General features: G+C 54.6%; 1 protein-coding gene across 1 annotated transcript in view; it reads left to right on the top strand.

Annotated features, from left to right (window-relative positions):
• The first annotated feature begins 590 nt into the window (after window positions 1–590).
• wdr46 (WD repeat domain 46) overlaps window positions 591–22,957 on the top strand; it is a 39,888-nt gene continuing 17,521 nt past the window's right edge. Inside the window, exons 1-5 of the mRNA XM_085975290.1 lie at window positions 591–695; window positions 3,686–3,836; window positions 7,592–7,727; window positions 16,254–16,353; window positions 18,234–18,387. Of these exons, the coding sequence (XP_085831416.1) occupies window positions 673–695; window positions 3,686–3,836; window positions 7,592–7,727; window positions 16,254–16,353; window positions 18,234–18,387 (564 nt within the window). The 5' untranslated portion in view covers window positions 591–672. The remainder of the gene's footprint in view (window positions 696–3,685; window positions 3,837–7,591; window positions 7,728–16,253; window positions 16,354–18,233; window positions 18,388–22,957) is intronic.

Genomic DNA, 22,957 nt, shown 5'->3' on the forward strand with positions numbered 1-22,957 from the left:
GTGTGTGTGATTATTCCGAGTGTTGGATATATAGCGCTGTGTGTGTGATTATTCCGAGTGTTGGATATATAGCGCTGTGTGTGTGATTATTCCGAGTGTTGGATATATAGCGCTGTGTGTGTGATTATTCCAAGTGTTGGATATATAGTGCTGTGTGTGTGATTATTCCGAGTGTTGGATATATAGTGCTGTGTGTGTGATTATTCCGAGTGTTGGATATATAGCGCTGTGTGTGTGATTATTCCGAGTGTTGGATATATAGTGCTGTGTGTGTGATTATTCCGAGTGTTGGATATATAGTGCTGTGTGTGTGATTATTCCGAGTGTTGGATATATAGCGCTGTGTGTGTGATTATTCCGAGTGTTGGATATATAGTGCTGTGTGTGTGATTATTCCGAGTGTTGGATATATAGCGCTGTGTGTGTGATTATTCCGAGTGTTGGATATATAGCGGTGTGTGTGAGATTATTCCGAGTGTTGGATATATAGCGCTGTGTGCTGCTTTATTCGAGCGAGCGGTCGGTATAATTGCGGTTGTCCCTTTCCGTGGGGGCTTGTGCTGAGGTTGTTGTGCTTTGTCCCCCTTCAGGCACCTGCTGTTGGCCGGACGCAGGGGACACGTGGCGGCGCTCGACTGGCACACCAAGCAGCTCCTGTGCGAGACAAACGTCATGGAACGTGTCAATGACATTCGGTAGCTGCACACTTCTCTTTCCCTGCTCGGGAGCTGAAGAGGATTTTGAGGATTGCCGAAAGACTCTTTTTAATCCTGATAAATACCAAGAATTGTTTCCATCAATATTTAGGAAGAGGGACATGCATTTCTATCGTGCCTTTCATGACCACAGAATGTCCCAAGGCGCTTTACAGCCAATCAAAGTACCTTTGAAGTGTAGTCACTGTTGTAATGTGGGAAACGCGGCATCCAATTTGCGCACAGCAAGCTCCCACAAACAGCAATGTGATAATGACCAGATAATCTGTTTTAGTGATGTTGATTGAGGAATAAATATTGACCAGGGCAATGGGGAGAACTCCCCCTGCTCTTCTTCGAAATAGTGCAGTGGGATCTTATAAGTCCACCTGAGAGGGCAGACAGGGCCTCGGTTTAAACATCTCATCCGAAAGACGGCACTTCCGACAGTGCAGCACTCCCTGAGCACTGCACTGCGAATGTCGGCCTGGATTTTTGTGCTCAAGTCTCTGGAGAGGGACTTGAACCCACAACCTTCGGACTCGGAAGCAAGAGTCTGTTAATTGTACACTCGCTGGAGCAGCCTGACTGACGGTCATGGTTTGTTAAATAACGCGTTAAAATACTTTTTTATTCCGTGTAACCAGTAATTCAGCTTTACATTCCAGGCATGCACCCAGTGTGAGCTTGCGTTACATTCCAACCTAATCTAACATCTCGCAACAGCCAAGCCCATTCCACAGACTTCCGCTAAAACGAAGACTGGATCTAAGTGAGACCAGGCTGTAAAACTTCCTTCTGCCTCCCATTGCTTTTCGCAGTCGTCGTTGGTTAATGCTGATCCCATCATGAGGCACTCTCACCTGAGTCAGAAGGTTGTGGGTTCAAGTCCCACTCCAGGGACTTCAGCACAATAATCCAGGCTGACACTCCAAATGCTGAGGGAGCGCTGCACTGTCGGAGGGGCAGTGCCGAGGGAGCGCTGCACTGTCGGAGGGGCAGTACTGAGAGAGCGCTGCACTGTCGGAGGGGCAGTACTGAGGGAGCGCTGCACTGTCGGAGGGGCAGTACTGATGGAGCGCTGCACTGTCGGAGGGGCAGTGCCGAGGGAGTGCTGCACTGTCGGAGGGGCAGTGCCGAGGGAGTGCTGCACTGTCGGAGGGGCAGTGCCGAGGGAGTGCTGCACTGTCGGAGGGGCAGTACTGAGGGAGCGCTGCACTGTCGGAGGGGCAGTACTGAGGGAGGGCTGCACTGTCGGAGGGGCAGTGCTGAGGGAGCGCTGCACTGTCGGAGGGGCAGTGCCGAGGGAGTGCTGCACTGTCGGAGGGGCAGTGCCGAGGGAGTGCTGCACTGTCGGAGGGGCAGTGCCGAGGGAGTGCTGCACTGTCGGAGGGGCAGTGCCGAGGGAGCGCTGCACTGTCGGAGGGGCAGTACTGAGGGAGCGCTGCACTGTCGGAGGGGCAGTACTGATGGAGCGCGGCACTGTCGGAGGGGCAGTACTGATGGAGCGCTGCACTGTCGGATGTGCCGTCTTTCGGATGAGACGTTAAACTGAGGCCCCGCCTGCCCCCTCAGGTCAACGTATAAGATCCCACTGCACTATTTTGAAGAAGAGCAGGGGAGTTCTTCCTGGTGTCCCGGCCAATATCCCTCAAGCAACATGACTAAAAAAAACAGATTATCTGGTCATTTATCACATTGCTGTTTGTGGGAGCTTGCTGTGCGCAAATTGGATGCCGCGTTTCCTACATTATAACCGTGACTACACTTCAAAACTACTTCATTGGCTGTAAAGCGCTTTGGGACATCTTGAGGTCGTGAAAGGCGCTATAGAAATGCAAGTCTTGCATTTCTATAGCGCCTTTTCAGATGAGACGTTAAACTGAGGGCCCCGTCAGGTGAGCAAAGAATCATAGACACGTGCAGCACAGGAGGAGGCCGTTTGGCCCGTCGTGCCTGTGCCGGCTCTTTGACAGAGCTGTCACGCTTAATCCCACATTCCCGCTTTTTGTCCGTAACCTTGGGAATTGCTGGTCCTCAAGAACCTGTCCGACTCCCCTTTTTAAATGATTTATGGAATCAGCTTCCACCACCTTCTCAGGTGGAGCGTTCCAGATCCCGACAACTCTTGAGTGAAAACAATTCTCCTCACCTCCCCTCTAGATCCCCTGCCAATGATTTTTAATCTGTGACCTCTGGTTATTGACCCACGCGCCAGAGGATAAAATATCCCACGGCACTATCGGAAGAAGAGCAGGGGGGAGTTCTCCCTGGTGTCCTGGGCCAATATTTATCCCTCAACCAACATCACTAAAACAGTGATTATTATCACATCGTTGTTTGTGGGCCCTTGCTGTGCGCAAATTGGCTGTCGTTTCAAAATCTCATAGAATTTTATAAGTTTCAAACAGGACTAGACAGACTAGAAACAGGAAGGATGTTCCTGATGGCGGGGGAGTCCAGAACCAGGAGTCACAGTCTAAGGATAAGGAGTAAGCCATTTAGGACAGAGATGAGGAGGAATTTCTTCACCCAGAGAGTGGTGAACCTGTGGAATTCTCTACCACACAGGGCAGTTGAGGCCAATACATTAAATATATTCAAGAAGGAGTTAGCTATATAAGGCTAAAGGGATCAAGGGGTATGGGGAGAAGGCAGGGACAGGGTACTGAATTTGGATGATCAGCCATGATCTCACTAAATGGCGGAACAGGCTCGAGGGGCCGAATGGCCTACTCCTGCTCCTATCTTCTATGTTTCTAAAAGTAACTGCGCTTTGGGATGTCCTGAAGCTGTGATGGGAGCGGCCATCTAACTGCAGGTTAACTCATTCATTCTTTCGAGTCTGCTGCGTCCCACGAGCAGACTCCTAGCGTACACCTCAGTTCGCCCCGCGCACACGTAAACTGTCGAGCTGCTCTCACTTCTGTGTGTGTGTGTGTGTGTGTTACCCGATCCTCGGTGAAACAAGCTCCCGTTGTGTTCTGAAGGTGGCTGCACACAGAGACCATGTTTGCAGTAGCACAGAAGAAGTGGCTCTACATATACGACAACCAGGGAATCGAACTGCACTGCGTGAAGAAGTTTAACGACGTCTTGCGGATGGAATTCCTCCCGTATCACTTCCTCCTGGCTACCTGTGTGAGTGGCCACATCCTTTCCGGTGTCGTGCTGAATTTAATTATTGTGGCCGCAAGGGCTTTAAGCTTTTTGTATTTCTTCCCGGTGGGGTATGTGCTGGGAAACGGACGAGCTGCTCTCCTGTTGTTACCCGGTGTTTGGGAGTATCGGATGCTCCTGGACCGGCTATATTGTAAAGTGCCCTCCTCTCCGTCCCATCGGCCTGCCCTAACCACAGCCTCGCCTTTAGAACCACACACGTGCAAAGCGCTTGTTCCCGTTGCGCCTTGCTGAGATTAACTATCGGCCATTGAAGTGCTGGTCAAAAGCTGCAGGAGTAACCCGGTGCTCAGCTCTATTTCAGTGTGCTGTGCTCCCAAAGAAACCTGAATCTAATTCCCAGAACGAACCTCGTCATCGCGGTGCCACATATGAGGAGAGGTTGAGTAGATTGGGTCTCTACTCACTGGAGTTCAGAAGAATGAGAGGCGATCTTATTGAAACATATAAGATTGTGAAGGGGCTTGATCGGGTGGATGCGGGGAGGATGTTCCCGATGATGGGTGAAACTAGAACTAGGGGGCATAGTCTTAGAATAAGGGGCTGCTCTTTCAAAACTGAGATGAGGAGGAACTACTTCACTCAGAGGGTGGTAGGTTTGTGGAATATGCTGCCCCAAAAAGCTGTAGAAGCTACATCATTACATAAATTTAAAACAGAAATAGACAGTTTCCTAGAAGTAAAGGGAATTAAGGGTTACGGGGAGCGGGCAGGAATTTGGACATGAGTCTAGGTTCGGATCGGTCATGGCCCTGTGGGTAGCGGAGCGGGCCCAGGGGCCGTGTAGCCTGATCCTGCTCCTATTTCGTGTGTCTAATTCTGTTAGATTCAGGAGATGGTTCTGTGATAGTAGATTGGCGGTTAGGATCAGATCAGCCATGATCTTATTGAATGGCGGAGCAGGCTCGAGGGGCCGATTGGCCTACTCCTGCTCCTATTTCTTATGTTCTTAGTAGCACTTCAGCGTCCGCTTCCAACCGCATAAGAAAAATAACGTGGCTGCGGTCATTTTATTAAACAGCTACTGAGACTAACGTAAGAGCAGGAATGGGTCACTTTAGTCAGGAGAAGATACTTGACCAAATACTGCAGCAGAGGAGATTTAATACAGGTTTTTAAAACGATGGCGAGATTTTAGATCGAGCGATTAGGGAAAGACTCTTGCCTCTGTTTATGGAATCATTGACGAGGGGCCATCAATTTAAAATCATCACTCAGTGAGTGAGAAGAGGCATTTGGAGAAATTTCTTGATGCAGAAAGTTGTTGGAGCACGGAATACTTTCACACTCGGCATGGTTGGGGGGTGAGACCATTGAATTGGGAAAAGATGTATCATTGAAGTCGAAGATATAGGGCTATGGGGAGAGAGTGGGGCAGTGGAATTTGTGTGGGATTGATACAGGGCTGTGGGGAGATTAGTGTAGGATTGATACAGGGCTATGGGGAGAGAGCGGGGCAGTGGGATTAGATTGGGATTGATACAGGGTTATGGGGAGTGAGTGGGGCAGTGGGATTAGTTTGGGATTGATACAGGGTTATGGGGAGTGAGTGGGGCAGTGGGATTAGTTTGGGATTGATACAGGGCTATGGGGAGATCGCGGGGCAGTGGGATTAGATTGGGATTGATACAGGGTTATGGGGAGTGAGTGGGGCAGTGGGATTAGTTTGGGATTGATACAGGGCTATGGGGAGTGAGTGGGGCAGTGGGATTAGTTTGGGATTGATACAGGGCTGTGGGGCGGTGGCATTTGTGTGGGATTGATACAGGGCTATGGGGAGAGTGGGGCAGTGGGATTAGTATGTAATTGATGCAGGGCTATGGCGGGAGTGCGGGGCAGTGTGATTAGTTTGGGATTGATACAGGGCTATGGGGAGAGCGAGGCAGTGGGATTAGTTTGGGATTGATGCAGGGCTATGGCGGGAGTGCGGGGCAGTGTGATTAGTTTGGGATTGATACAGGGCTATGGGGAGAGCGGGGCTGTGGGATTAGTGTTGGATTGATGCAGGGCTATGGGGAGAGAGCGGGGCTGTGGGATTAGTATTGGATTGACACAGGGCTATGGGGAGAGAGCGGGGCAGTGGGATTAGTTTGGGATTGATGCAGGGCTATGGGGAGAGAGCGAGGCAGTGGGATTAGTATTGGATTGACACAGGGCTATGGGGAGAGAGCGGGGCAGTGGGATTAGTATTGGATTGATACAGGGCTATGGGGAGAGAGTGGGGCAGTGGGATTAGTATTGGATTGACACAGGGCTATGGGGAGAGAGCGGGGCTGTGGGATTAGTATTGGATTGACACAGGGCTATGGGGAGAGAGCGGGGCAGTGGGATTAGTTTGGGATTGATGCAGGGCTATGGGGAGAGAGCGAGGCAGTGGGATTAGTATTGGATTGACACAGGGCTATGGGGAGAGAGCGGGGCAGTGGGATTAGTATTGGATTGACACAGGGCTATGGGGAGAGAGCGAGGCAGTGGGATTAGTATTGGATTGACACAGGGCTATGGGGAGAGAGCGGGGCAGTGGGATTAGTATTGGATTGACACAGGGCTATGGGGAGAGAGCGGGGCAGTGGGATTAGTGTTGGATTGATACAGGGCTATGGGGAGAGAGCGGGGCAGTGGGATTAGTATTGGATTGATACAGGGCTATGGGGAGAGAGCGGGGCAGTGGGATTAGTATTGGATTGATACAGGGCTATGGGGAGAGAGCGGGGCAGTGGGATTAGTATTGGATTGACACGGCTATGGGGAGAGAGCGGGGCAGTGGGATTAGTATTGGATTGACACAGGGCTATGGGGAGAGAGCGAGGCAGTGGGATTAGTATTGGATTGACACAGGGCTATGGGGAGAGAGCGGGGCAGTGGGATTAGTATTGGATTGACACAGGGCTATGGGGAGAGAGCGGGGCAGTGGGATTAGTGTTGGATTGATACAGGGCTATGGGGAGAGAGCGGGGCAGTGGGATTAGTATTGGATTGATACAGGGCTATGGGGAGAGAGCGGGGCAGTGGGATTAGTATTGGATTGATACAGGGCTATGGGGAGAGCGGGGCAGTGGGATTAGTTTGGGATTGATACAGGGCTATGGGGAGAGAGTGGGGCAGTGGGATTAGTGTTGGATTGATGCAGGGCTATGGGGAGAGAGCGGGGCAGTGGGATTAGTATTGGATTGATACAGGGCTATGGGGAGAGAGCGGGGCAGTGGGATTAGTATTGGATAGATACAGGGCTATGGGGAGAGAGCGGGGCAGTGGGATTAGTTTGGGATTGACACAGGGCTATGGGGAGAGAGCGGGGCAGTGGGATTAGTGTTGGATTGATACAGGGCTATGGGGAGGGAGCGGGGCAGTGGGATTAGTGTTGGATTTCTGTAGCAAAGAGCCAGCACGGACACTGGTCCGAATGACCACCTGTGTAGTAAACATGTTAAGTTTCTGGTCCAGCATTTTACCAATAGACCTGGTTTAAAAAAAAAAAAAAAGTTTCCATTAAAACAAGATTGCAACACATTGTAATTGAGAAGTCTAAATGTCCAATGCACTACGCAGTTCCTGCTGCATTAACACAGACTGAGGACTCCGTAACCTGTAACTTTTTGGGAATCAACTAACTCAGAATTTCTGTTATGCGTCCGTCTGTCTGTATGTGTCATGTATGTCTGTGCGTGTGTCTGTCTGCGCGCTTGAATCTGTCTTTTTTTCCCGCTGATGTGCAGAGTGCCCGAGGATTCCTACAGTACCTGGACGTCTCTGTGGGGAAGGAGGTAGTGGCCACATGCACCAAAACTGGACGTCTGGATGTGATGACCCAGAATCCTTACAACGCAGTCATCCACTTGGGACACTCGCAGGGTAAGGGCCGCTCGCAGGGTCAGGACAAGGGCACTGACGGGGTCAGGGTCAGGTCGCTCGCAGGGTCCGGGCCGCTCGCAGGGTCAGGACAAGGGCACTGATGGGGTCAGGGCGCTCGCAGGGTCAGGGTCGCTTGCAGGGTCAGGGCAAGGACACTGATGGGGTCAGGGTCAGGGCGCTCGCAGGGTCAGGGCAAGGGCACTGACGGACAGGGTCGGGTCAGGGTCGCTCGCAGGGTCAGGGTGAGGGCAATGACAGGGTCAGGGTCGCTTGCAGGGTCAGGGCAAGGACACTGATGGGGTCAGGGTCAGGGCGCTCGCAGGGTCAGGGCAAGGGCACTGACGGACAGGGTCGGGTCAGGGTCGCTCGCAGGGTCAGGGTGAGGGCAATGACGGGGTCAGGGTCGCTCGCAGGATGAGGACAAGGGCACTGACAGGTCAGGGTAAGGCCGCTCTCAGGGTCAGGACAAGGGCACTGACGGGGTCTGGGTAAGGTGTCGCTCTCCCGGTCAGGACAAGGGCACTGACAGGGTCTGGGTAAGATCGCTCTCGGGGTCAGGACAAGGGCACTGACGGGGTCTGGGTAAGGCCGCTCTCGGGGTCAGGACAAGGGCACTGACGGGGTCTGGGTAAGGTGTCGCTCTCCGGGCCAGGACAAGGGCACTGACAGGGTCTGGGTAAGATCGCTCTCGGGGTCAGGACAAGGGCACTGACGGGGTCTGGGTAAGGCCGCTCTCAGGGTCAGGACAAGGGCACTGACGGGGCCTGGGTAAGGCCGCTCTCAGGGTCAGGACAAGGGCACTGACGGGGTCTGGGTAAGGTGTCGCTCTCGGGGTCAGGACAAGGGCACTGATGGGGTCAAGGTAAGGTGTCGCTCTCGGGGTCAGGACAAGGGCACTGACGGGGTCAAGGTAAGGCCGCTCTCGGGGTCAGGACAAGGGCACTGACGGGGTCAGGGTAAGGTGTCGCTCTCGGGGTCAGGACAAGGGCACTGACGGGGTCAGGGTAAGGCCGCTCTCGGGGTCAGGACAAGGGCACTGACGGGGTCAGGGTAAGGTCGCTCGCAGGGTCAGGACAAGGGCACTGACGGGGTCAGGGTAAGGTGTCGCTCTCAGGGTCAGGACAAGGGCACTGACGGGGTCTGGGTAAGGTGTCGCTCTCGGGGTCAGGACAAGGGCACTGACGGGGTCAAGGTAAGGCCGCTCTCGGGGTCAGGACAAGGGCACTGACGGGGTCAGGGTAAGGTGTCGCTCTCGGGGTCAGGACAAGGGCACTGACGGGGTCAGGGTAAGGCCGCTCTCGGGGTCAGGACAAGGGCACTGACGGGGTCAGGGTAAGGTCGCTCGCAGGGTCAGGACAAGGGCACTGACGGGGTCAGGGTAAGGTGTCGCTCTCAGGGTCAGGACAAGGGCACTGACGGGGTCTGGGTAAGGTGTCGCTCTCGGGGTCAGGACAAGGGCACTGACGGGGTCAAGGTAAGGCCGCTCTCGGGGTCAGGACAAGGGCACTGACGGGGTCAGGGTAAGGTGTCGCTCTCGGGGTCAGGACAAGGGCACTGACGGGGTCAGGGTAAGGCCGCTCTCGGGGTCAGGACAAGGGCACTGACGGGGTCAGGGTAAGGTCGCTCGCAGGGTCAGGACAAGGGCACTGACGGGGTCAGGGTAAGGTGTCGCTCTCAGGGTCAGGACAAGGGCACTGACGGGGTCTGGGTAAGGTGTCGCTCTTGGGGTCAGGACAAGGGCACTGACGGGGTCTGGGTAAGGTGTCGCTCTCGGGGTCAGGACAAGGGCACCGACGGGGTCAGGGTAAGGCCGCTCTCAGGGTCAGGACAAGGGCACTGACGGCGTCAGGGTAAGGTGTCGCTCTCGGGGTCAGGACAAGGGCACTGACGGGGTCAGGGTAAGGTGTCGCTCTCGGGGTCAGAACAAGGGCACTGACGGGGTCTGGGTAAGGCCGCTCTCGGGGTCAGGACAAGGGCACTGACGGGGTCAGGGTAAGGTGTCGCTCTCAGGGTCAGGACAAGGGCACTGACGGGGTCAGGGTAAGGTCGCTCTCGGGGTCAGGACAAGGGCACTGACGGGGTCTGGGTAAGGCCACTCGGGGTCAGGACAAGGGCACTGACGGGGTCTGGGTAAGGCCGCTCTCAGGGTCAGGACAAGGGCACTGACGGGGCCTGGGTAAGGCCGCTCTCAGGGTCAGGACAAGGGCACTGACGGGGTCTGGGTAAGGTGTCGCTCTCGGGGTCAGGACAAGGGCACTGATGGGGTCAAGGTAAGGTGTCGCTCTCGGGGTCAGGACAAGGGCACTGACGGGGTCAAGGTAAGGCCGCTCTCGGGGTCAGGACAAGGGCACTGACGGGGTCAGGGTAAGGCCGCTCTCGGGGTCAGGACAAGGGCACTGACGGGGTCAGGGTAAGGTCGCTCGCAGGGTCAGGACAAGGGCACTGACGGGGTCAGGGTAAGGTGTCGCTCTCGGTCAGGACAAGGGCACTGACGGGGTCTGGGTAAGGTGTCGCTCTCGGGGTCAGGACAAGGGCACTGATGGGGTCAAGGTAAGGTGTCGCTCTCGGGGTCAGGACAAGGGCACTGACGGGGTCAAGGTAAGGCCGCTCTCAGGGTCAGGACAAGGGCACTGACGGGGTCAGGGTAAGGTGTCGCTCTCGGGGTCAGGACAAGGGCACTGACGGGGTCAGGGTAAGGCCGCTCTCGGGGTCAGGACAAGGGCACTGACGGGGTCAGGGTAAGGTCGCTCGCAGGGTCAGGACAAGGGCACTGACGGGGTCTGGGTAAGGTGTCGCTCTCGGGGTCAGGACAAGGGCACTGACGGGGTCTGGGTAAGGTGTCGCTCTCGGGGTCAGGACAAGGGCACCGACGGGGTCAGGGTAAGGCCGCTCTCAGGGTCAGGACAAGGGCACTGACGGCGTCAGGGTAAGGTGTCGCTCTCGGGGTCAGGACAAGGGCACTGACGGGGTCAGGGTAAGGTGTCGCTCTCGGGGTCAGAACAAGGGCACTGACGGGGTCTGGGTAAGGCCGCTCTCGGGGTCAGGACAAGGGCACTGACGGGGTCAGGGTAAGGTGTCGCTCTCAGGGTCAGGACAAGGGCACTGACGGGGTCAGGGTAAGGTCGCTCTCGGGGTCAGGACAAGGGCACTGACGGGGTCAAGGTAAGGTGTCGCTCTCCGGGTCAGGACAAGGGCACTGACGGGGTCTGGATAAGGTCGCTCTCAGGGTCAGGACAAGGGCACTGACGGGGTCTGGGTAAGGCTGCTCAGGGTCAGGACAAGGGCACTGACGGGGTCTGGGTAAGGCCGCTCAGGGTCAGGACAAGGGCACTGACGGGGTCTGGGTAAGGTCGCTCTCCGGGTCAGGACAAGGGCACTGACGGGGTCTGGGTAAGGTGTCGCTCTCGGGGTCAGGACAAGGGCACTGACGGGGTCAGGGTAAGGCCGCTCTCAGGGTCAGGACAAGGGCACTGACGGGGTCAGGGTAAGGTGTCGCTCTCGGGGTCAGGACAAGGTCACTGACGGGGTCTGGGTAAGGTGTCGCTCTCGGGGTCAGGACAAGGGCACTGACGGGAACTGGGTAAGGCCGCTCAGGGTCAGGACAAGGGCACTGACGGGGTCAGGGTAAGGTCGCTCTCGGGGTCAGGGTAAGGTCGCTCTCGGGGTCAGGACAAGGGCACTGACGGGGTCAGGGTAAGGTGTCGCTCTCGGGGTCAGGACAAGGGCACTGACGGGGTCAGGGTAAGGTGTCGCTCTCTGGGTCAGCACAAGGGCACTGACGGGGTCAGGGTAAGGTCGCTCTCAGGGTCAGGACAAGGGCACTGACGGGTTCAGGGTAAGGTGTCGCTCTCAGGGTCAGGACAAGGGCACTGACGGGGTCAGGGTAAGGTGTCGCTCTCGGGGTCAGGACAAGGGCACTGACGGGGTCAGGGTAAGGTGTCGCTCTCGGGGTCAGGACAAGGGCACTGACGGGGTCAGGGTAAGGTCGCTCTCAGGGTCAGGACAAGGGCACTGACGGGTTCAGGGTAAGGTGCCGCTCTCAGGGTCAGGACAAGGGCACTGACGGGGTCAGGGTAAGGTCGCTCTCAGGGTCAGGACAAGGGCACTGACGGGGTCTGGTTAAGGTTTGTCTCTCGGGGTCAGGACAAGGGCACTGACGGGGTCTGGTTAAGGTGTCTCTCTCGGGGTCAGGACAAGGGCACTGACGGGGTCTGGGTAAGGTGTCGCTCTCGGGGTCAGGACAAGGGCACTGACGGGGTCTGGGTAAGGCCGCTCTCAGGGTCAGGACAAGGGCACTGACGGGGTCAGGGTAAGGTCGCTCTCAGGGTCAGGACAAGGGCACTGACGGGGTCAAGGTAAGGTCGCTCTCAGGGTCAGGACAAGGGCACTGACGGGGTCTGGGTAAGGTGTCGCTCTCGGGGTCAGGACAAGGGCACTGACGGGGTCTGGGTAAGGTGTCGCTCTCGGGGTCAGGACAAGGGCACTGACGGGGTCTGGGTAAGGTGTTGCTCTCGGGGTCAGGACAAGGGCACTGACGGGGCCAGGGTAAGGCCGCTCTCGGGCTGAGGACAAGGGCACTGACGGGGTCTGGGTAAGGTCGCTCTCAGGGTCAGGACAAGGGCACTGACGGGGTCAGGGTAAGGCCGCTCTCGGGGTCAGGACGAGGGCACTGACGGGGTCTGGGTAAGGTCGCTCTCGGGGGTCAGGACAAGGGCACTGACGGGGTCTGGGTAAGGTCGCTCTCGGGGGTCAGGACAAGGGCACTGACGGGGTCTGGGTAAGGCCGCTCTCAGGGTCAGGACAAGGGCACTGACGGGGTCAGGGTAAGGCCGCTCTCGGGGTCAGGACAAGGGCACTGACGGGGTCTGGGTAAGGCCGCTCTCAGGGTCAGGACAAGGGCACTGACGGGGTCTGGGTAAGGTGTCGCTCTCGGGGTCAGGACAAGGGCACTGACGGGGTCAGGGTAAGGTCGCTCTCGGGGTCAGGACAAGGGCACTGACAGGGTCTGGGTAAGGTGTCGCTCTCGGGGTCAGGACAAGGGCACTGACGGGGTCAGGGTAAGGTCGCTCTCAGGGTCAGGACAAGGGCACTGACGGGGTCAGGGTAAGGTCGCTCTCAGGGTCAGGACAAGGGCACTGACGGGTTCAGGGTCAGGTGTCGCTCTCAGGGTCAGGACAAGGGCACTGACGGGGTCAGAGTAAGGTCGCTCTCGGGGTCAGGACAAGGGCACTGACGGGGTCTGGTTAAGGTGTCGCTCTCGGGGTCAGGACAAGGGCACTGACGCGGTCAGGGTAAGGTGTCGCTCTCGGGGTCAGGACAAGGGCACTGACGGGGTCTGGGTAAGGCCGCTCTCGGGGTCAGGACAAGGGCACTGACGGGGTCAGGGTAAGGTCGCTCTCAGGGTCAGGACAAGGGCACTGACGGGGTCTGGTTAAGGTGTGTCTCTCGGGGTCAGGACAAGGGCACTGACGGGGTCTGGTTAAGGTGTCGCTCACGGGGTCAGGACAAGGGCACTGACGGGGTCTGGGTAAGGTGTCGCTCTCGGGGTCAGGACAAGGGCACTGACGGGGTCTGGGTAAGGCCGCTCTCGGGGTCAGGACAAGGGCACTGACGGGGTCTGGGTAAGGTCGCTCTCGGGGTCAGGACAAGGGCACTGACGGGGTCTGGGTAAGGTGTCGCTGACGGGGTCTGGGTAAGGTGTCGCTCTCGGGGTCAGGACAAGGGCACTGACGGGGTCTGGGTAAGGCCGCTCTCAGGGTCAGGACAAGGGCACTGACGGGGTCAGGGTAAGGTCGCTCTCAGGGTCAGGACAAGGGCACTGACGGGGTCAAGGTAAGGTCGCTCTCAGGGTCAGGACAAGGGCACTGACGGGGTCTGGGTAAGGTGTCGCTCACGGGGTCAGGACAAGGGCACTGACGGGGTCTGGGTAAGTTGTCGCTCTCGGGGTCAGGACAAGGGCACTGACGGGGTCTGGGTAAGGCCGCTCTCGGGGTGAGGACAAGGGCACTGACGGGGTCTGGGTAAGGTCGCTCTCAGGGTCAGGACAAGGGCACTGACGGGGTCAGGGTAAGGCCGCTCTCGGGGTCAGGACAAGGGCACTGACGGGGTCTAGGACAAGGGCACTGACGGGGTCTAGGACAAGGGCACTGACAGGGTCTGGGTCAGGTCGCTCTCAGGGTCAGGACAAGGGCACTGACGGGGTCTGGGTAAGGTCGCTCTCAGGGTCAGGACAAGGGCACTGACGGGGTCAGGGTAAGGCCGCTCTCGGGGTCAGGACAAGGGCACTGACGGGGTCTGGGTAAGGCCGCTCTCAGGGTCAGGACAAGGGCACTGACGGGGTCTGGGTAAGGTGTCGCTCTCGGGGTCAGGACAAGGGCACTGACGGGGTCTGGGTAAGGCCGCTCTCAGGGTCAGGACAAGGGCACTGACGGGGTCTGGGTAAGGTGTCGCTCTCGGGGTCAGGACAAGGGCACTGACGGGGTCTGGGTAAGGTGTCGCTCTCGGGGTCAGGACAAGGGCACTGACGGGGTCTGGGTAAGGCCGCTCTCGGTGTCAGGACAAGGGCACTGACGGGGCCTGGGTAAGGTCGCTCTCGGGGTCAGGACAAGGGCACTGACGGGGTCAGGGTAAGGTGTCGCTCTCAGGGTCAGGACAAGGGCACTGACGGGGTCTGGGTAAGGCCGCTCTCAGGGTCAGGACAAGGGCACTGACGGGGTCTGGGTAAGGTGTCGCTGTCAGGGTCAGGACAAGGGCACTGACGGGGTCTGGGTAAGGCCGCTCTCAGGGTCAGGACAAGGGCACTGACGGGGTCTGGGTAAGGTGTCGCTCTCGGGGTCAGGACAAGGGCACTGACGGGGTCAGGGTAAGGCCGCTCTCAGGGTCAGGACAAGGGCACTGACGGGGTCTGGGTAAGGTGTCGCTCTCGGGGTCAGGACAAGGGCACTGACGGGGTCTGGGTAAGGCCGCTCTCGGGGTCAGGACAAGGGCACTGACGGGGTCTGGGTAAGGTGTCGCTCTCAGGGTCAGGACAAGGGCACTGACGGGGTCTGGGTAAGGTGTCGCTCTCAGGGTCAGGACAAGGGCACTGACGGGGTCAGGGTAAGGTCGCTCTCAGGGTCAGGACAAGGGCACTGACGGGGTCAGGGTAAGGTGTCGCTCTCAGGGTCAGGACAAGGGCACTGACGGGGTCTGGGTAAGGCCGCTCTCAGGGTCAGGACAAGGGCACTGACGGGGTCAGGGTAAGGTGTCGCTCTCAGGGTCAGGACAAGGGCACTGACGGGGTCTGGGTAAGGCCGCTCTCAGGGTCAGGACAAGGGCACTGACGGGGTCAGGACAAGGGCACTGACGGGGTCAGGGTAAGGTCGCTCTCGGGGTCAGGACAAGGGCACTGACGGGGTCTGGGTAAGGTGTCGCTCTCAGGGTCAGGACAAGGGCACTGACGGGGTCTGGGTAAGGTCGCTCTCGGGGTCAGGACAAGGGCACTGACGGGGTCTGGGTAAGGTGTCGCTCTCGGGGTCAGGACAAGGGCACTGACGGGGTCTGGGTAAGGTGTCGCTCTCGGGGTCAGGACAAGGGCACTGACGGGGTCAAGGTAAGGCCGCTCTCGGGGTCAGGACAAGGGCACTGACGGGGTCAGGGTAAGGTGTCGCTCTCAGGGTCAGGACAAGGGCACTGACGGGGTCTGGGTAAGGTGTCGCTCTCGGGGTCAGGACAAGGGCACTGACGGGGTCAGGGTAAGGCCGCTCTCAGGGTCAGGACAAGGGCACTGACGGGGTCTGGGTAAGGTCGCTCTCAGGGTCAGGACAAGGGCACTGACGGGGTCAGGGTAAGGCCGCTCTCGGGGTCAGGACAAGGGCACTGACGGGGTCAGGGTAAGGTCGCTCTCAGGGTCAGGACAAGGGCACTGACGGGGTCTGGGTAAGGTCGCTCTCAGGCTCAGGACAAGGGCACTGACGGGGTCAGGGTAAGGCCGCTCTCGGGGTCAGGACAAGGGCACTGACGGGGTCTGGGTAAGGCCGCTCTCAGGGTCAGGACAAGGGCACTGACGGGGTCTGGGTAAGGTCGCTCTCAGGGTCAGGACAAGGTCGCTGACGGGGTCTGGGTAAGGTGTCGCTCTCGGGGTCAGGACAAGGGCACTGACGGGGTCAGGGTGAGGCCGCTCAGGGTCAGGACAAGGGCACTGACGGGGTCTGGGTAAGGTCGCTCTCGGGGTCAGGACAAGGGCACTGACGGGGTCTGGGTAAGGTGTCGCTCTCAGGGTCAGGACAAGGGCACTGACGGGGTCTGGGTAAGGTGTCGCTCTCGGGGTCAGGACAAGGGCACTGACGGGGTCAGGGTAAGGGCACGAGTGGGATTAGGTCCTGCACCGGCCTCCCTCCCCCTCGTGCCCTCTCCCCAGCCACTGTTCCACCATGTCCTGGCTGCCTGTGGACTGTACAAAGTGGGAGATTTCTGTCTCTGCCTGTCAGTGTGAGTGATTCTCACTGTCTTGCCGTCGTCTCTAATGCAGCCTCAAATGTATCTTAGGTACAGTGACACTATGGAGCCCGAACGTGAAAGAGCCACTGGTGAAGATGCTGTGTCATCGCGGGGGCGTTCGAGCCATCGCTGTGGACAAGACCGGGACGTAAGCAAAATAATAGAACCATCACCACAGATTTTCTAAATACCGCGCCGTTAAAATAACAGAACACGCTGCAGGACCAGGAGAGAGAGAGACGGGGAGGGGCAGAGACAGACTGCCAGACTTGGGCCCTGACAATAAATCCCCAATAAACCAAAGTCCTTGTGTTCCAGCAAAGATCCAGACATCAGGGACCCAAAATAAATTTCACACTAGGAACAACCAAAATTGAACAAACCACTAACTACACATACTTGGGCTTAAAAATCAGTTCTACGGGAAATTTCAAACTGGCTGTGAATGAACTGAAAGAGAAAGCAAGAAGGGCTTTCTATGCCATTAAAAAATCAATCCAAATAGAAATCCCAATTAGCATTTGGCTCAAAATTTTCAAATCAGTAATTGAACCAATTGCACTCTATGGCAGTGAGGTGTGGGGACCGCTAACACAACAAGAATTTGCAAAATGGGACAAACACCCAATTGAGATCCTACATGCAGAATTCTGTAAAAGTATCCTCCGGACTCAAAGGAAAACCGTAAACAATGCATGCAGGGCAGAACTAGGCCAATATCCATTAATAATCACTATCCAAAAAAGAGCCACCAAATTTTGGAAACACCTAGAAATGAGCAACCCCCAATGCTATCATTACGAAGCCCTGAAATGCCAAGAGAGGACCATAAAGAAGAATACCCTCAGTCAACTAGTCCTGGGACTCAGTGAAGTAACTACTAACACTACTAACAATAACCAGCCCCAGGACAGTGACAGCGTAACACAAAGAATTCGACCCAACACAATCGTCGCTAAGCAAAAGGAAAAATATCTGTCATATTGGGCAGAAACAACAAAAACCCAAAGCAAACTCAATTGCTACTTGGCCCTAAACAGACAATACAACATGGCTGATTACCTGACCATGGTAAAGGATAGCAAACTGAGAAAAACCTTGACAATGTACAGACTTAGTGAACATAGCCTGGCGATCGAAAAAGGTAGACACAGGCAGACCCGGCTACCAAGAGAGGACAGGATATGCTCTCACTGCAGTCAGGGAGTGGTGGAGACAGAGATGCACTTCCTCACAGCTTGTAGAAAATATCAGGGCATAAGGGAGAATTTCTACCCAAAATTCACACAAATATGCCCGGAATTCAGAAATTTGAATGACGACCAAAAACTCCCATACCTACTAGGGGAAGAGAGAAATTGTGTAACACTAGCGGCACACTATGTTACAGCTTGCCATAAACAGAGGGACAACCACTAAATATAAGAAAAGAGTATATATAAATTATATGAAAGTATATTTATACACTGGGATATATCTGTTTATACACTGTATGGATAGATCTGTATTTTTGTGTACAAACATGAATGTTTTTCGATGCTTTGGCAACATAAGATGTAACTTGTCATCATGCCAATAAAGCGATTTGAATTTAATTGAATTGAGAGAGACAGACAGAGGCAACGCAGTTGTTAATGGAATCACCAAAAACAGGGATCACACAGACAGTGATAATTGAGTTAACTGGACCTGTGCAGCAGCTTCTGTGTGTGCGCTTCCATATGCAGGTGTGCGCGCGCAGGAGATTCGGTACGCAGGTGTGCGCGTGCGTGCACAAGTGCAGGTGTGTTTCTGTCTGCAGGTGTGTGTAAAACGTGCAGGAACAGAGATCACTGCGGGAGTGTGTGTGTTGGTGGTTGACATTTAAGTGTTAACTATTCAGGAGGTTCTGTCGAAATGGGTGAGGATGAGACGCGTTCCTTGGTGTTTCTAAGTTGTCTTTAGCAGGTTTGAATTTCTGCACGACAGTGAATTAGTTTGAGAGTTTGGTGCTTTGTGTGCTTGCTGTTCAAGTTTCTCCTCTTGCAGGTACATGGCCACTTCTGGTTTGGACCGCAAGTTAAACATTTACGACATCCGATCCTATCGCCCTCTTCACTCCTATTTCATATCAACTGGTGCCAGCCACCTCGCTTTCAGTCAGAGAAACCTCCTGGGAGTAGGATGTGGAAACACCGTCCATGTAAGCTGCTTTTATTTCAAAGGTTACACCGTACATTTAAACAAGATGTCAACCATGGCTCAGTGGGTAGCACTCGCCCCTCTGAATCAGGAGGTCGAGGATTCAAGTCCCACTCCAGAGACATGAATACATCTCGACTGACACTCAGTGCAGTACTGAGGGAGCGCAGCACTGTCGGAGGGGCAGTACTGAGGGAGCGCTGTACTGAGGGAGCGCAGCACTGTCGGAGGGGCAGTACTGAGGGAGCGCAGCACTGCCGGAGGGGCAGTACTGAGGGAGCGCTGCACTGTCGGAGGGGCAGTACTGAGGGAGCGCTGCACTGTCGGAGGGGCAGTACTGAGGGAGCGCAGCACTGCCGGAGGGGCAGTACTGAGGGAGCGCTGCACTGTCGGAGGGGCAGTACTGAGGGAGCGCTGCACTGTCGGAGGGGCAGTACTGAGGGAGCGCTGCACTGTCGGAGGGGCAGTACTGTGGGAGCGCTGCACTGTCGGAGGGGCAGCACTGAGGGAGCGCTGCACTGTCGCAGGGGCAGTACTGAGGGAGCGCTGCACTGTCGGAGGGGCAGTACTAAGGGAGCGCTGCACTGTCGCAGGGGCAATACTGTGGGAGCGCTGCACTGTCGGAGGGGCGGCACTGAGGGAGCGCCGCACTGTTGAAGGGGCAGCACTGAGGGAGCGCTGCACTGTCGGAGGGGCAGCACTGAGGGAGCGCTGCACTGTCGCAGGGGCGGCCTTTCGGATGAGACGTTAAACCGAGGCCCCATCTGCTCTCTCAGGAACGTAGGAACAGGAGTAGGCCATTCAGCCCCTCGAGCCTGTTCTACCATTCAGTTAGATCACGGCTGACCTGTATCTTAACACCATTTACCCGCCTTGGTTCCATATTCCTTAATACCCTTGCCCAACAAAATTCTATCGCGCTCAGTTTCAAAATTTTCAATTGCGCCCCAGCCTCAGCAGTTTTTGGGGGGAGAGTTCCAGATTTCCACTATTTGTGTGAAGTGGTGCTTCCTGCCATCACCCCCAAACGGCCTAGCTCTAACTTTAAGGTTGTGCCCCCTTGTTCTGGACTCTCAATCTATCCTATCAAATCCTTTAATCATCTTAAACACTTGCAAGAAGTCACACAACACCAGCAAAGAAAAATGTTTTGTTGTCTGTTTTTTGTTTTTCATACAGACCCCAGCATCTGCAACATTTGACCCCTTGTGACCCCACCTCATTGTTCTTTGATGTAATGTTTTCCTGACTGACCTGTTTGGACACCATTCACACCTTTGATTGCTGTGATTATCTCTCTGCCGAGGTGTGATAAATGGCAGTTCGAAAGATTACCTGTAAACATCTGGCATTATTCTCTGACTATATATGCTGTGTCTATATGCATCTCTCCACTTCACCTGACGAAGGAGCAGCGCTCCGAAAGCTTGTGATTTCAAACAAAACTGTTGGACTATAACCTGGTGTTGTGTGACTTCTTACATTTGTTCACCCCAGTCCAACACCGGCATCTCCACACCACATCTTAAACACTGCAATTAGATCAACCCTTAATCTTCTATAGTCGAGGGAATACAAGCCCAGTCGATGCAACCTGTCTTCGTGATTTAACCCTTTCATCCTCAGTATATAATTCTAAATGGGGTCTAAGCAGAGCTCTGTACAGCTGTAACATATCTTCCATCCCTTTGTATTCCAGACCCCTTGAGAGAGAGGCCAACTTTCCATTAGCCTTTTTAATTATGTTATGTGCCTGTGCACCAGCTTTGTGATTTCTGTACACGGACCCCTAAATCTCTCGGCTCCTCCACAGTTCCTAGCTTCTCACCATTTCGAAAATACTCTGATCGATCGTCCTTCGGTGCAGCGTGGGTGTCCTCGCACCTTTCCCACATTGAACCCCGTCTGCCACAGTTTTACCCACTCACTTAATCGGTCAATGTCCCTTTGTAACTTCCTGCTCCCAGCCACACTACTTAGTGTGCCACCGTAACTTCGTGTCATCGGCAAACTTGGATACACAGCTCTCTCTTCCTTCATCTAAGTCACTTATAAATATAGTGAAAAGCTGTGCCCCCAGCACCGATCTCTGGGGGACACTTGGTCACATCCTGCCAATTTGAGTACATGCCCATTATCCCTACTCTGTCTCCTAACCAATTCCCTACCCATGTCAATAGCTTACCTCCATTTATGTTAAGTCTCCTATGTGGAACACTAGCGAATGCCTTTTGGAAGTCCATATAAATAACATCCATAGACATTCCTCAATCTGCCATGACGATAGCAAAATACTGCAGATGCTGGAAATCCGAAATAACAACAGAAAATGCTGGAAAAACTCAGCCGGTCAGGCAACATCCGTGGAGAGAGAAATAGAGTCAACGTTTCAAGTTGAAACCCTTTGTCAAGACTATCCAACTATCTTGACAAAGGGTTTCGACCTGAAACTATTTCTCTCTCCACAGATGTTGCCTGGCCTGCTGAGTTTTTCCAGCATTTTCTGCTGTTATTTCTCAATCTACCACGTTAGTTACATCCTCTCAAAATTCTACCAGGTTTGTTAGATACGACTTGCCCATCACACATCCGTGCTGGCTCTCCCTGATCTGTTCTTAGTTGTCCAAGTGCTCCATCACTCTGTCCCTAATAACAGATTCTAGTAACCTCCCCACAACAGATGTTGGATTAATAGGCCTATAATTTCCTGGTTGATCTCTCTTACCCATATATAGTGGTGTGACGTTGGCAATTTTCCAATCCATGGGGACAATTCCTGAATCGAGTGTGTTTTGGAAGATCATGACTAATGTATCAACATAGAAACATAGAAGATAGGAGCAGGAGTAGGCCATTCGGCCTCTCGAGCCTGCTCCGCCATTCAATCAGATCATGGCTGATCATCCAAATTCAGTACCCTGTCCCTGCCTTCTCTCCATATCCCTTGATCCCTTTAGCCTTAAGAAATATATCCAACTCCTTCTTGAATATATTTAATGAATTGGCCTCCACCGCCCTCTGTGGTAGAGAATTCCACAGGTTCACCACTCTCTGGGTGAAGAAATTCCTCCTCATCTCAGTCCTAAATGGCCTACCCCTTATCCTTAGACTATGACCCCTAGTTCTGGACTCCCTGGCCATCGGGAACATCCTTCCTGCATCTAGTCTGTCCAGGCCTGACAGAATTTTATAAGTTTTGATGAGATCCCCTCTCAATCTTCTAAACTCCAGTGAGTACAAGCCCAATCGACCCAGTCTCTCCTCGTACGTCATTCCTGCCATCTCGGGTATTAGCCTGGTGAATCTTCGCTGCACTCCTTCCATGGCAAGAACATCCTTCTTGAGATCAGGCGACCAAAACTGCACACAATACTCAAGGTGCGGCCTCACCAAGGCCCTGTACAACTGCAGCAAGACATCCTTGTTCCTGTACTCGAACCCTCTTGCTACGAAGGCCAACATACCATTAGCCTTCTTAACCGCCTGCTGCACCTGCCTGCTTACCTTCAGCGACTGGTGCACAAGAACACCCAGGTCTCTTTGCACTTCCCCCTTCTCCCAATCTATTGCCATTCAAATAATCTGCCTTCCTGTTTTTGCCACCAAAGTGGATAACCTCACATTTATCCACATTATAGTGCATTTGCCATGTTTCTGCCCAATCACCCAACCTGTCCAAATCGTACTGGAGTTTCACAACATCCTCCTCACAGCATACCCTCCCACCCAGCTTTGTGTCGTCTGCAAATTTGGAGATACTACATCCAATTCCCTCGCCCAGATCATTAATATATATTGTGAACAGCTGGGGTCCTAGGACCGATCCTTGCGGTACCCCACTAGTCACTGCCTGCCACTCGGAAAACGACCCATTTATTCCAACTCTTTGCTTTCTATCTGCCAACCAGTTCTCTATCCAAGTCAATACCTTGCCCCCAATCCCATGTGCCTTAATTTTACAAGCTAATCTCTTATGCGGGACCTTATCGAAAGCCTTCTGAAAGTCCACATACACCACATCTACTGGTTCTCCCTTATCTATTTTACCAGTTACATCCTCCAAAAAATTCCAGTAGATTAGTCAAGCACGATTTACCTTTTGTAAATCCATGTTGACTTTGTCCGATCCTGTCACTGCTTTCCAAGTGCTCTGCTATTACATCTTTTATAATGGACTCTAGCATTTTCCCCACTACTGATGTCAGGCTTACCGGTCTATAATTCCCTGCTTTTTCTCTACCACCTTTTTTGAATAGTGGGGTAACATTAGCTACCCTCCAATCCATGGGTACTGTTCCAGAGTCTATCGAGTTCTGGAAGATGACCAGCAATGCATCTACTATCTCCAAGGCCACTTCCTTAAGTACCCTAGGATGTAGATTATCAGGCCCTGGGGATTTATCGGCCTTCAATCCCGTCAACTTCCCCAACACCATTTCCCTACAAATACTGATTTCTTTCAGTTCCTCCCCCTCATCAGACCCTATGTTCCCCGGCATCCCTGGGAGGTTATTTGTGTCCTCCTTTGTGAAGACAGAACCAAAATATGTATTTAATTGGTCTGCCATTTC

This window comes from Somniosus microcephalus, unplaced genomic scaffold (genome assembly GCF_052327205.1).
Source record: "Somniosus microcephalus isolate GS21.2 unplaced genomic scaffold, FLI_Smic_1.0 unresolved_chr1, whole genome shotgun sequence".
NCBI lineage: Eukaryota > Metazoa > Chordata > Chondrichthyes > Squaliformes > Somniosidae > Somniosus > Somniosus microcephalus.